General features: G+C 47.4%; 1 protein-coding gene across 3 annotated transcripts in view; it reads right to left on the bottom strand.

Annotated features, from left to right (window-relative positions):
* TUBGCP6 (tubulin gamma complex component 6) overlaps window positions 1-14,401 on the bottom strand; it is a 108,892-nt gene that overhangs the window by 58,084 nt on the left and 36,407 nt on the right. For all 3 annotated transcript variants that reach the window (XM_073573444.1, XM_073573446.1, XM_073573445.1), the window contains exons 9-11: window positions 3,713-3,804; window positions 3,470-3,609; window positions 3,226-3,375 (exon numbers count right to left, since the gene is read on the bottom strand). In XM_073573444.1, the coding sequence (XP_073429545.1) occupies window positions 3,226-3,375; window positions 3,470-3,609; window positions 3,713-3,804 (382 nt within the window). The remainder of the gene's footprint in view (window positions 1-3,225; window positions 3,376-3,469; window positions 3,610-3,712; window positions 3,805-14,401) is intronic.

The raw sequence follows: 14,401 nt of genomic DNA, 5'->3' as shown, positions 1-14,401 counted from the left end.
TTCATGTTTTCATTTTGAAATGTTTTGTTATTAAAAATTTGTTTACATTTTTCAGGTTTATTAATCACCCTGAAGGATAGGTTTCCGTCTTAAAAAAGAGAGGACTGTAAAAACCTTTTCCCATGTCTCCTTCTGGGACCGAGGTAAGTACTCCCTTCCCTATTAGCGATAAGACTTCCCCCTTCTAGGGCCTGTTGACCAATACTTTGAGCACTGGTCTTGTGTGACCATGAACCTGTCTGCGGCAAGGGTACCAAACTCTAGTTTTAACCCTTCACCTATGGTCTCCAAAACACAGACTACAAGATATATTTTCCCAGGCAGGAAGAAATACTTTTAGTCTTCCCCTACCTAGGTTCTGGCGTCATTGTCTCCCAAATCTCATGGGGGAAGCACCGATTTAAAAAAAAAAAAACATAAAACCATCCCCTATGGAGTTCTTTCCTCTGTTCCTGGACCCCTTCCATTTTAGGGTCCTTTGTCTCGTGCACATGACTTCTGTTCTTTCTCGATGGTCGAAAGGATGTTTTCAACTTAGGAATGCTGGGTAGTGCGAAATCCTTTTTTGCACCTGTGGTCTTGTCCAAGATTTCAACCAGTGTTGAACTGAAAAGGAATTCACCGTCACATGGGATACCACAGAGCCTGTATTTAGACTGAAAATCTGCTATTCAGTTCTTAAGTTAAAAAGCCCTTCCGGTCAAGTTAAAAAATGAGCATGTGGAAGCCGTAAGCCTAACTGCATCCACAGACGTGTCTGCCAGGAAATCTACCGACTTCACGATAGTTGAGAGGCTTGCAACCAATTGGTTCCTCGGACACTTGTTTCTAATCAGGGATTCTAGTTGATTAAGGCACATGTTGGGCTATGTTGGGCTTAAGAGGCTGTCGGCCCCGATTCCCAGGCCTTCTTTAGAAAACTTTGTGCTTTCCTATCTAAAGGGTCCTTCAAAAGACCTGCAAAATCAAAAGGGAGTGCAGCATTGCGGGATACTTAGAGGCTACAACATTAATTTTAGGGACCTTATACCAGATCTCTAAGACCTCCTGCTCGAAGGGATATTTCCTTTTAATTTCTCTTGAGATAAAAACGGTATCTGTTTATTTCCATTTAATCAGAGAAGCTATGTTTTTTGTGGACGAGAAAACATTTATGCTTACAAACGTCTAGGCCCCCAAACATTATGTCTTGCATGGAATTTGTCTTTTATCTTTTCTACTCTCATTGTTGCTCTACCTGCTTTCAACAGTTTATCTGTTTTTCTGTGGGAAAGCAAGGCTTTTTTCTGAGTAGGAGGATGAGATCCCCACTAGTACCCAGTTTTCAACCTCATCTTCTGGGCTAGAGTCTAATATGTTTTTTTCCTTCCATGAAGATGTGTTGGGCCCATTGAACCCCTCTAATGAATTTTTAATTTCCAGCTTGATCAACAATTTCATACTTTGCATAAGGGAAGGAGATTCCCTCATTCAATCTTGGCATAATCTTTTACAATATGCAGATGACAATTTACTTTTATAGAATTCACATTCTGTATTAGGTTTTCTTTTGGTCTGTGCCTTCCCAGGCTTGTCCTATAAAACATATGAGTAAACATACAGGCATTAGGATAAGCTGTTGCATGGGAACCCCTGGACTCACTCCACCTGGCCCGGAAACTACCAAGGTCGGCGATGTTGCTTCTTCCATAGGCTCTCCTGGCTGGTTGCTGTAATCCATTTTGGAATATTCCTCCAGCTAGGATGATTTTGCCAAGAGGACATGAATTTATACTCCTCCTGCCGAAATTACACCACCTAGACCCTGGAAGTGATCTCTCCACTTCCTCCTTTCATAGAGGGCTGCAGGGAGTACCGCGCCATCCCAGGCCTTGTTCTCCCCCCCCCCGGACTGCCACCAGGTATATTCCCCCCCTGCGTCATTTCAGGCCATGCTCCCTCCCTCTGGAGATGCTACACTGGTTTTCTGCCTCCAGTGGAAACACTGTACCAAACCAGGCCGTTACCCCTTAAGTGACGTCCACCACCTCTACACCGAGCCCCTCCGAGCTCCCGCTTCTCGCGAATCTTCTGCTGGGACCAGATGCCCCAGTTAAGAGTTCTCTTTCCCACCTGGCAGACGCTGGGGAACTGTAGGTCTCTCTCTAGGACAGGAAACCAATGAAGCACATAGAGAGGCACCGTCTTTTAAAGCTGTAGGTTTCCTGCTCTTGGGAGCAGATCTCTCTCTCTCCTTGGGAGCAGCTCTCTCTCTCTACTTGGGAGCAGATCTCTCTCTCCTTGTTGCTGTGGTTGGGAAGGGAAAATAACATTTACAGAGAGACAACAACCCTTTTAAAAGGGAATTTTACAGGTTCCCCATGTCTTTATCCCACTCTTTATACCGCTTCCACAAAGCATATTTTTTTGTGTTTTATGTTTAATTAATGTCCACAAAATAATTTATTCAATTTGGTCAGAGATATGCAAAACAGAAACTAATTAAGGGGACGTTTCCTTCTACTGGGCTAATTGTTTTACAAATCAAGTTATGTTACTGTGGGCCTGAGTTACAATTTTCAAGAGAAGGCCCACCGCCAGCTGTTTGTATATCTCGAGCATGCGTGCGACTATCATTCTCTCGGGCATATGTGTATATATACAAATATAAAAAGTGGTGCTGTAAAACAGATATCCTTACATTGCTCTCCTGATTGGTGTGGACTTTGGCTCCTCCATAGACAGCAGATTTCATCATCACTGTGCCCTCCTTGGGCATGTGCAGTGCGCAGATGAAGTCTGGGGACAGTACTCCCTCCTGGCTCCATTTTGCCATGCTAGAGAGGATGGCAATCGCAAGTGGGGCGAGATTTGCAAAGAGCCGGCGGCGATGCACAAAGGCCCAATATCATTAGTAGGATTAGATTGGGGGAGAACAACCCCCTTGGCTATTAGCCCACTGATTTGCATATCCTTGGCTAAACTAAATAAATGATTTTAAAGAGGTGAATTTAAACAGAAAATAAAAGAGAGGGGCTTACTGGAATTATATAAAAAATGGAAGAAAGACATGGGGCGCATATGATTTCACACGCGCTACTGTTGACCATTTGCCATTGAGTATACATTGCTCATAATTACTTTACTAAAAGCCATTCATGGGAAACAACTAAATCTGGTCTGAAAATCTGAAACTAAAAGCAAAAAAAAAAATTTAAAATTAAGAAATTTCCGTTGAATGGTTACCTTCTCCTCTTTACTGATGCTGCTTTGCCGCGCAATTCTTTCCATTCTGGCTATATAGACTGCACAGTCTTTTCTGATTTCCTTTAATTCCTCTAAGGAGAAGGTAACCGATATGCGAGGCACAGGAATATCAGACCAGCAAATGTAATGCTGAAAGAAAAAGCATAATGATCAAATGCTTCACTTTTTATTTACCTACATCATAAATAAAAAGCCAGCTAATAATGTAGGCATTGGTACCCACCTTGGGGCAGCACACTTTCAATAAATTTATAGTTTTCCCACACATGTATATTTCATTAGCTAGATGCTTCAAAAAGACTGGAACACAATCTTCTACATCTTTTGAGACCAAAACATATCCATGGGTCCAATAACGTTTGTCTAAAAGAAATGAAAAAAAAAAATAAAAATAACGAGGAGGAAAAAAAACGGACCAGAAATTAGAACGATAAAAGCAATTACCAGTGGATACAGAATACGATACCTCTAAACCCGAGGAAGTCTTCATTCACCTGGATCATAAATTCTTTACAAGCATCTCTTAAGACACCAGTGTAGACCCAATCATAGACGAATCTGAAAATGGCCACACATTTCTATTTTACCGCACCTTATACATACAAGATAGCAACTTTAATGAAGAGGATAAATGTAGAACACTGACACAAGTACAGTTATGTGTACACAAACAGTTTATTGCAATATTTCACTGGCACTGTCTTCTGCAGTTACCAATTCTGCTCCGGTGTAACATCACCACATTTGTAACTTGCTGAATCGCACAGTGTCTACTGTGTGGATTGGAGGTCACTTTTTAAATGTTTAAGTGCAAGTCTATGCGACTCAGAACACGATTCTAGGCGTGCTAATATAGCCTGAAGCATTTTGGTACTTGTCACACATCGCGTACATCTGAGATGTCATTGCAAATGCAAAGGAAGCTGCCAGAAGCAGATCTTGACGATTTACCCAAGTGCATTCAGTGTGCATTAGTAATCTCATTTATTGAGTGTACTTCTGCATATGGTGCTCATACTCGATACTGAGTAGATTGAGGTAATTTGAAAATTTAGTTTCCATTTTTTTGTCATTTACATATAATTAATATGTCTAATTCATCCTATGATTTCCAACATTTCAAGACTTTTCGTTTTCAATACTGCAATGCCAATATTGAGGAGTGTATAGATGCAATTATATGACCAATGTAAATGTCATTGGCTAGGAAGAATGACAAACAAAAAGGAATTATGTGAAAATGGACAAGAAAAAATATAAATTACATAGGATGGAATTACTAACATTTTTTACTCTAGATTTTGGCTTCCATATATCAGAGTTGCACAAAAGTTTTGTGACTTTCGCCATTTTTACATTGGTCCTGCCCCTATTCTTGAAAGTGAGCGGGACTTAAAGGGGCTGTCAGGTCTTGAAGTACAAGTCTGCAGGCACTCTATGTGACTGCAAACTTGTGAATCCTCACACAGTGTGACCGAAACACCAAGGTTACTTACCGGTAGCCGGTTTTTCCGGAGCCCATGACGGCACACATGAGAGAGGGGATCCGCCCAGTCAGGACAGGAACCCTACTGAAGATAAAAGGGAGGTACCTCTCCCTCGCTTCAGTTGGTTTACAGAGCATGAGAGGCCCCCCGGGTTAGTACACATGGTAAAACTATCACCACATTATATCTAACTAAAGAAACACCCAAACTATAGTGCACACCAAAGGAGTGAAAAGGGGGGGGAATATACAGGTGCCGTCATGGGCTCCGGAAAAACCGGCTACCGGTAAGTAACCTTGGTGTTTTCCCGTCTCCCATGACGGCACACATGAGAGACTTTTGTAGAATAAGACACCTTAGGGAGGGACCACCGCTTGCAGCACCCTTCTACCAAAGGTTAGGTCAGTAGAGGAAGACAGATCAAAGCTGAGACTTGGACTTTGAGTGTGTTAGTGGCTAACCCTAGTTGCAGCCCCGACTGTAAGAACTCTAGGATAGGTCCCACTGGAGCAACATCCCCTAAAGGTTCCCCCAGGAAGTCTAGGAACTTTTTCCACGTTCTACCGTAGATTTGGGATGTTATTGGTTTCCTAGGATACCTTTTTTGAGGATCTGGCTACAGCCCCATCAATTTTTGGGACTTTTTCCCAGGTTTCTGAGTCCTTCTGGTCAAAGGGGTACCTCCTCTTTGATGTGGAAGGTAAGCCCCCTGACCGCTCTGTCTTTTTCCATTCCCTGTCAATTAGCGCTTTTATTTTATCATTTACAGGGAAGGTACGCTTTCGCCTTTCCTCCAGTCCTCCAAACATTACATCCTCTAATGATTTGGGAGTTTTTTCTTCTTTAAGGCCCATTGTAGCTCTAATGGCCTTGACCAGTTTTTCTACGTCCTCCGTTGGAAAACATGGACGGCCGCCTATATCGCTGTCCGAGGAGGATTCTGAGGACTGCGTGGAGGAAGAGGAGGTGGAGGGGGACAAAGATCTATCCCGCCCCTTCTGCTTTGGCGAGGCCTCTGAATCGGAGCTCCTTTTACGGTTTCTTTTCTTTTTAAGGGCCGCCTTTAGGGAACCTTTCACCTCCTGATGTATTAACTCCTTCAGACTAGTCACCAAATCAGGGGTCTCCTCCTGTATAGTCCTGTTAATACAGTCAGCGCAGAGATCTTTCTGCCACTGATCTGCCAGCGGGTTTTTACATAGGGCGCATTCTCTATTTTTGGTTTTGCTGCTGGCCTTCCTCGCCCCCTAGTGATCAAACAGAAAAAATGGAACCCCATTACCATAAGGGTGACATTCACGTAGATCACTCACCACCGCTGTCAATCAGGGGTACCGATCTCGGAGGCTCCTCAGATGCACTCGTGACGTTTCTCCTGGACGTCCCAGAGTCATGCCGATTGCGCTTATGACTGCCGCTCCCACCACTTGAGCCTTCTGGTATGTTGGCGGCTCGGCCTGGCATCTGGCGAGAGGTCTTGCTGCTGACGCTGCTGCTGTTGCTGCTGCTGACGCTGCTGCTGACGCTGCTCGTCTTGCCCCACTTCCATTGTGAAGCCTTGGGCATGAGTGCGTCTTCTGTGGTCATCCCCCTGATTCACTGCACTCTCCGCCTCCTCCGGTTACCCCCACAGCCCCTCCCCCCCCTGCCATACCGCCGGGATCTCTCTCCACCGATCGGCGTTCTTCACCATGGGCGCCGCCATCTTGGATTGTCGGCGCCGCCTCCGACGTCACACGGGCACGCCCCTTCCCCAGCGTGCCCTGCGCGTGACGTCAGAGGAGCGCGACCCGGAAGCGGCCGCTCCCTCAGCGCTCGGGATCACCGGCAGAGGGGGAGAGGGCAGCGCGGCAGCCACGGCAGAGCCCCAGGACCCCCGCCGTGCTGTTCCTGCGCCCGCTCGGACGCTGAGCCCCGGAGGACCCGCGGACGGCGCTTCCTCCATCCCGACGCCCAGCGCTCAGGAGCCCAGCCTGATCTTCTATGCCGGCACGGGAGAGGGGCAGGTAAGTGTGACCTGCTGTCTTCAGCACGGGTCCCTGTCAGGACAGGAAACCCAACTGAAGCGAGGGAGAGGTACCGCCCTTTTATCTTCAGTAGGGTTCCTGTCCTGACTGGGCGGATCCCCTCTCTCATGTGTGCCGTCATGGGAGACGGGAAAAGTATGATTTGCCAACTAGATGAGCACAGCTTCACCGAATGCAAGTGTATTTAGCAAGGTCAAATACAGTCTAGTCGGAATGTGGCCGGAAGTATGCAAATTGCTCCCGGCGCCGCCATCAGAGAAAATCCTCACAGCACAAAAGATTCTCTCAAGGACAACCCCTTTAACAGAAGAGAAGAGGTAAAGCACAGCCAATATATTTGCTATAATCTCAGAGAGTAGTATACATTATAGCAGAAATATACACCAGCTCATAGCTTTCGTAGTTTTCTGATTCTAACACAGATAGTTTGAAATATAATCCGAATCAATAAAAAAAAAAAAGAATAAATTCTTAAAGGAGCACTGCCATCAAAATTTGTATGCTCTTAATATAGTGTAATCATCATATCATACAGCACTGTGTACTTACAATGGTTCATTTGGCCCTTTACCCACCTAATTCTTGTCTTTTCCATTAGGTCTATGACGTCACATGATTAAAAACTGACCGGCTGAAACCTTCTAAGCGCTATATAGAATCAGGAGGTCAATTTTCCCTGTAAGAGTCACTGCAAAAGTCCCTGACGGGAAGGAGGAGAGCAGCTGGATCAGGAGTTGCAGAGGTGGATGATAAATGCAGGAACAAGAGACCGTATCAAAACCAGAGTAAGGCTAGTTTCACACTAGCGTTCTTGGGCGCAGCGCAGGGCTGCCGCTAAGCCCCGCGCCCCCTCCGGTCAGTTCCTCCTCTGATCGCATGAGGCTGCATGCGATCAGTGTATCCTTTATTTAGCGTTGGATACGCTGATCGTGCGCTGACCATGCACTGGTCTGATTTTGCTGGCACTGCGCCCTTTTGGCGCTGGGCCAGAGCACAGAAATGCAACACAGTGCGTTTTTGTGCGCTGCGCGAAGCGCCAAAAGGGCGCAGCGCCAGCAAAATCAGACCAGCGCACGATCAGAGTATCCAACGCTAAATATAGGATACGCTGATCGCATGTAGCCTCATGCGATCAGAGGAGGAACTGACAGGAGGGGGCGCGGCCAGGGCCGGGACTTAGCGGCGGCCTGCGCTGCGCCCAAGAACGCTAGTGTGAAACTAGCCTAAGAGAGAAATGTGGATATTATCCGCGCTGCTGAATGAGGCATTGATCACATGTATGCAGAACACAATGAACTATATTCACATTTCTGTCTTACTCTGGTTTACATAAAGCAAAGAAAAGACAAATTAGCTAGGAAAAAGAGGAAAAACTAGCAATTGTAAGTACACAATACATATATAGTAACTGCTATATAATATGATGACTGCAATATATTAAAGCAAACCTGTCAACAAGATTTTGCTAACTAAACTACAGGCATTGTCAGATTGGAGCTATAACACTGATTAAAATTATACCTGGGTTGAAGAAATTAGTCTTGTGGTTCTTGTTTAATCTGTGTTTGTAGTTTTCAGTTAATGAGATGCTCGTTGCTCCAGGGCGGCCTGTGGGAGGGTCTTTTTTTGGTGTTCTGGCCTCATTGTCATCGTTCTGGGTTTAAATGACAGGTCACTGAACCCTATTTTAAATACTGCACCTGCGCATTTAATATTCTGGTCTTCAAAAAAACTAATGAAAAATGTTGCTTCAACAAACTGGTGCAGACAGTGGCGTATGCTCAGTAGCATCTATCAGCAAGCGATGCGCTCAATCTGTGCATGCACCACCCACTGTGTTTCGAGAACCAATGCAGGAGCGACATTTTGCTGAAGCAGCATTTTTTTTTTTTTGAAGACCGGCATATTATATGTGCAGGGGCAGTATTTAGATTAGGAGGCAGGTCACTGAAGGTTCAGTGACCTGTCATTTAAACCCAGGATGATGATGATGTTGAGGCCAGAGCACCAAAAAAAATGCCCGCCCACGAGCATCTCATTAACTCAAAACAGAAAACATAGATTAAACAAGAACTACAAGACAGATTTTTACAATTCAGCACCCTACTTTCAATGAGAGGACTTTGGACCCTCAACACCAGACCTCACCAGAAAATGACATATGCTGAGGACGCCTCGATCCACCAGAGTTCACCTCTGCCGTCACCTGATCCTCACGTTTACAGCGAACGCAGCCCGATGGTGATGACAATAACGTAGGCTCTGGAGGCGCCACAAATCTCCAGAGCGCCGACATGTGGAAGGAGTTGTGTATGTGCATTACTGGGGGTAACTCCAGCTGAAAAGTCCCCAGGCCAAGAATGGCTAACACCCGATACGGCCCAATCACCCTAGAACCCCAGGTCCCAGAAGCACAATTCCACCTGATGTTTTTGGGGAATACCCACACGTACTCGTTCAAACACAGGTCCGGACTTGAACGTTTATTTCCACACACACGTTTGCCACAAGATGGTGAACTCTTTAAGGAACCAACAACATAGGCGACCCTCCTGTGTCACCAAACTCATACCTCCACTGTGCACAAGAGGACTCCAACAATTCAGGGTTAACTTGTGGTAAGGGATGACTCTTGCCCCTACTCCCTGGCAGCAGAGAGAAGGGGTAGGTTGTAGAAGGACAGCAGAGATCGTACCTCCCGGGCAGCAGTCCCTACATGACTGGTCCCAGCTGACTATTTCGCTGGACTGCCAATCTATGACCGAGTTGTGTCTTTTCAACCAAGGGAGGCCTAAAAGGATGGGAGTTGGCATTCCCTCCAAGACATAGCATGACACGGACTCTTCATGACGAATTTCTATATGCAGGTGTATATCATCTACGACTTGGGTCGCTCTTCCCTGGCTGAGTGGGACAGAGTCAATGGCCTGAACGCTTAGGGGTTTCACCAGTGTCCTACTCATCAGGCCATGGGTCTGGACAAAGTGAGAATCCACTAAACTGACTCCAGCTCCACTATCCACCAGCACCGGTATATTCTCAGTTACCCCACCAACCAACACTTCCGCGGGTAAGGAACACTGAAGCAAAAATGGAAGAAATATACACACCCTGGTCGCCTCCCTCCACACGACCAGGGGGATGCGGCTTCTGAGATGGCGTAGGTAGCTTGGCGCGATCTGGGCAGACATTGATGAAATGACCAGTGTGCCCACAGTAGAAACATACCCCCATACCACGGCAAACCGCAGGCAACCCCGTTTGATATGCAACTCCTCCCACCTGCATGAGTTCGTCCGTCTGCACCGGTGTACCCTCATCTCTAGAAAGGACAATAGGTGGCAGATTTGGTGTAAGCCTCTCTCTGAGACATCTATCCAACTGGATAGCAAGGGACATGGTGGCTACCAACGACCTAGGGGCAGCGTACTGCACCAGAGTATCGTGCAGGCTAGGTGACAGACCCTGACAAAAATAGCTCCTAAGGGCAGGGTCGTTCCACTGCGTGTCAGTGGCCCACCTCCAGAACTCTGAGCAGTACTCCTCAGCCGGCCGGCCCCCCTGCTTGATTTTATGAAGACGAGATTCCGCCAGGGAGACACCATCAGGATCCCCATATACCAGTACCAATGCCGCAAAAAACTCATCTACCAACCGTAAAGATGGTGAACCGGTCACCGGGGAGAAGGCCCAGAATTGGGGATGTCCCTTGAGAAGGGAGACTATAATCCCCACATGATGTTCCTCACTCCCTGAAGAACGAGGGTGACGCCTGAAATACAGCTTGCAGGCTTCTTTAAATACTACAAACTTATCTCTCCCTCCAGAGAAATGGTCAGGGAGATATTTTGAGTTTTGGTTAAGCCTGCAACTGAGCCAAGGACCAGGTCACCGTCAACTGCTGAAGCTGCTGCATCACCTGACCCCGCAGCTCCTTAAGCTCATTAGTGAGGGTCTGGATCAGTTGGGCAAAGGCCTGCATTTGAGAAATGGCTCACCAGAAAAAATGTGACGGTTGGTGACAATGTCACAAAGTGACACGACCCAACGGGTGGTCAGTCAAAGGACGGCACAACACACTCACAATGGGATGGAATAGGGGAGAGGAAGTCCCTACCGATATGGAATGAGGGACGGTCACCAGCTGCTCTCAAACTTGAGCCTGTTCCTGCATTCACCTAACACCCTAAGTAGTCACTTATTACTGCCCTGGCCCGCAAGGAGCACTAGCCTCACCCCTGCAGAATAATACACACAGGGGGAAGTGACACTGAAGAATAATACACACAGGAGGAAAGGACAAACACCAAAGGGACAAGATATCCAAAACACCAAACTTAGCTTATGTACACCTCTGCAAAGCTCCACACCGCAGACAACAGCAACTGGACTCCAAATACCAGACGTGGTTGACACCAGAGAGCTGCTCCTACTAGGCTGGTCTCCAGAAAGGAACTGTATCATCAACAGTCAGCTGATGCATCAGGTGACCCTTCAAAGGATGGTGGCAGTGATCACCGCCAAAATCAGCTGACCCAGCAGCAATGCAACTACACCAGATTGCCAGCAGGGGAAAAACTAACATAACCCCCAATGGTCCAAAGGAAAAATAGGGATTTTTGTGTACTCACCGTAAAATCCCTTTCTCTGAGCCAATCATTGGGGGACACAGAGACAGTGGGTGTTATGCTGCTGGCCACTAGGAGGACACTAAGTAAACCAGAAAAAAGTTAGCTCCTCCCCTACAGTATACAACCTCTCGCTGGCTGAGATTTCTTCAGTTCGGTGAAAAAAGCAGGAGCATAAATAGTCAATAATAACCATAACTAAGTCAAAGCCTAAGAATGCTACAGTGAGCCAATAGGCTAAACAGGGTGGGTGCTGTGTCCCCCAATGATTGGCTCGGAGAAAAGGATTTTACGGTGAGTACACAAAAATCCCTATTTCTCCTACGCCTCATTGGGGGACACAGAGACAGTTGGACGTCCTAAAGCAGTCCCTGGGTGGGGAGCATACATCTGCTAATACCCCATGTACCACTGAGTCAACAGTGAGGTACTGCCAATTGCAGGCTGCATCCGCAGAGGCCTGAGAATGAATTAGGCAATGTTTGTAAAGGTATGCAGGCTGGATCAAGTCGCAGCCTTGCGGACAGGCCTGAGAATGAAATTAGTAATATTTTGTAAAAAGTATTCAGACTGGACAAAGTCGAAGCTTTGCAGACCCGTTCTGCCGAGGCCTGGTGCCGAATGGCCGAAGAGGCGCCCACTGACCAGGTAGAGTGCGCCTTAATCCCCAGTGGGACAGGCGCGTTCCTAATACCGTAGAACTACTGAATCGCAAGGGGAATCCACCTGGCTAGCGTTGTTTTGACAAGGCTAGACCCCTCCTATGCCCCTCTGGAAGCATGAACAGGGCATCTGACTTGTGGAAGGGAGCCGTCCGCAAGATGTACCGTCTCAGCACCCTAACCACATCCAGGGTGTTGAGGGCCTTCTCAATGCGATGGACAGGCGCTGGACCAAAGGAAAGGCAAAACAATTTCCTCGTTGAGATGGAAAGAGGAGACGAAATTGGGCAGGATGGACGGGGACGTCCTGAGAACTACCTTTTCCTGATAAAAAAAATTCAGGAACAGAGAACGGCAGGACAGAGCTGCCAATTCCAAAACTCGTCTGATTGACGTAATTGCCACTAGAAAAACCACCTTCCAAGATAGGACGGACAGTGACACGTCCTGCGGCGGTTCGAAAGGAGCCTCTTGTAAGGCCCCGAGAACCAGGTTAAGGTCCCATGATTCCAATGGCCTTCTATAAGGAGGCGCCACATGGGAAACTCTCTGAATGAATGTCTTGACCTGAAGTTGGTGGCAATTTTGCGTCGGAAAAGCACTGACAAGGGCGAAATTTGGCCCTTGAGCGAGCTAAGCACGAGGCCTGATTTTAAACCAGAGCGAAGGAATTCCAATATGGCCGGAATAGAAAAAACACCAGAGGTGATCGACCATGATCCTTCCACCACGAAAAGAAGGTTGCCCAGGTGCGGTGATAGATGCACATGGACACAGGCGCCATGGCAGAACTAGGGCGTCCACTCCGATGGCACATGGATCACGTGATCGGGCAATGAACCGAGGAACCATTTTGTTTAGTCTTGAGGCCATGAGATCCACATCCGGAGTCCCCCAACAATGACAAATCTGTTGAAAGACTTCCGGATGAAGAGACCACTTCCCCGAGGCAATGCCTTGGCGACAGAAAATATGCCGTCCAATTTTCTACGCTCGGCCCAGTGGAGGATGTGACTCGTTTCGTGCACGGCCATCCTGCTCCGGGTACCTCCCTGGCGGTTGATATATGCTACAGCCGTGGCGTTGTCGGATTGGATCCTGATGAGACCTGCGAAGAGACGGTGGAAACTCCGTAGAGCTAATCTGATCGCTTGCATCTCCAAAATGTTGATGGGGAGGCTGACTCTCGGTTTGACCAATGACCCTGTGCCGTGTGGCGACGAAAGACCGCTCCCCAGCCGAGGAGACTTGTGTCGGTGGTTACTACCAACCATCTTACTGGGAGAAAAGACCTCCCTTGATTCAGGGAGGACCTCAGTGTCCACCACCTGAGGGACTGCCTGACCCGCAGGGACAGAGGGATCCAACGTTCCAGGGAGAACGGGTACTTGTCCTAAGCTAACAGCAATGCGTGTTGTAAGGGACAGAGGCAGAACTGTGCAAATGGAACTGCTTCCATCGCTGACACCAACTTTCCTAGAACTCTCATGCCGAAACGAATGGAGTGAGAAAACAGTCTCACTGCCTGTTGTAAGGCTTGGGTCTCTCCTGGAGGGAGAATGACCAACCCGCGGGAAGTGTCCAAGATCATCCCTAAAAGGGAAATCTGCTGAGTCGGTTTTGGGAAAGACTTTTCAAAGTTTACCTTCCACCCCAGGCGAGAAAGTGTATTTACTGTTATCCATGGATTCCTCGCAGGCTGGAAGGGACGGACCCTTGATGAGCAGGTCATCCGGATACGGTAACACCACCACTCCTCGAGAGTGGAGACTGGCCATGACAGCCGCCATGACCTTGGTAAAGACACTGGGGGCGGTGGCGAGTCCGAAGGGCAAGACAACGAACTGGCAGTGTTCCTTGTGAATTGCACAACGCAGGAACTGCTGGAAGGACGAGCAGATCGGAATGTGAAGGTAAGCGTCCTTGATGTCGATGGATGCTAGGAACTCTCCTTTTTCCATGAAAGCGACAACTGATCGGAGAAATTCCAATCGCCGTACCCTGACAAACTGATTTAACAGTTTGAGATCCAGAATGGGTCACATCGTCCAGTCCTTTTTTAGAAACACAAAAAGGTTTGAATATAATCCTCTGAACCTTTTGTGATGAGGGACCGGAATGATGACTCCGACCCTTAACAGAGCCTGAACAGCCCGAAGGAAGGCTCTTTGTCTTTCTCTTGGGGGGAGAGGAAAGGAAAAACAGAGTTGGAGGGGGAGAAGAAAATTCTATCTTGTATCCGGAGGACACCAGCTCCCTGACCCACTTGTCATCATTGGGTAGGTCTATGAGATCTGGTTCCCCTAGATCCAGAAGCCCTAGGCCTGGGTTTCCAAGAGCGGTTAGGTCTG

Source organism: Dendrobates tinctorius, unplaced genomic scaffold (genome assembly GCF_039654945.1).
Source record: "Dendrobates tinctorius isolate UK_male_01 unplaced genomic scaffold, ASM3965494v1 ptg000035l, whole genome shotgun sequence".
In the NCBI taxonomy this organism is placed as follows: domain Eukaryota; kingdom Metazoa; phylum Chordata; class Amphibia; order Anura; family Dendrobatidae; genus Dendrobates; species Dendrobates tinctorius.
This window is presented reverse-complemented; position numbering and strand designations above follow the sequence as displayed.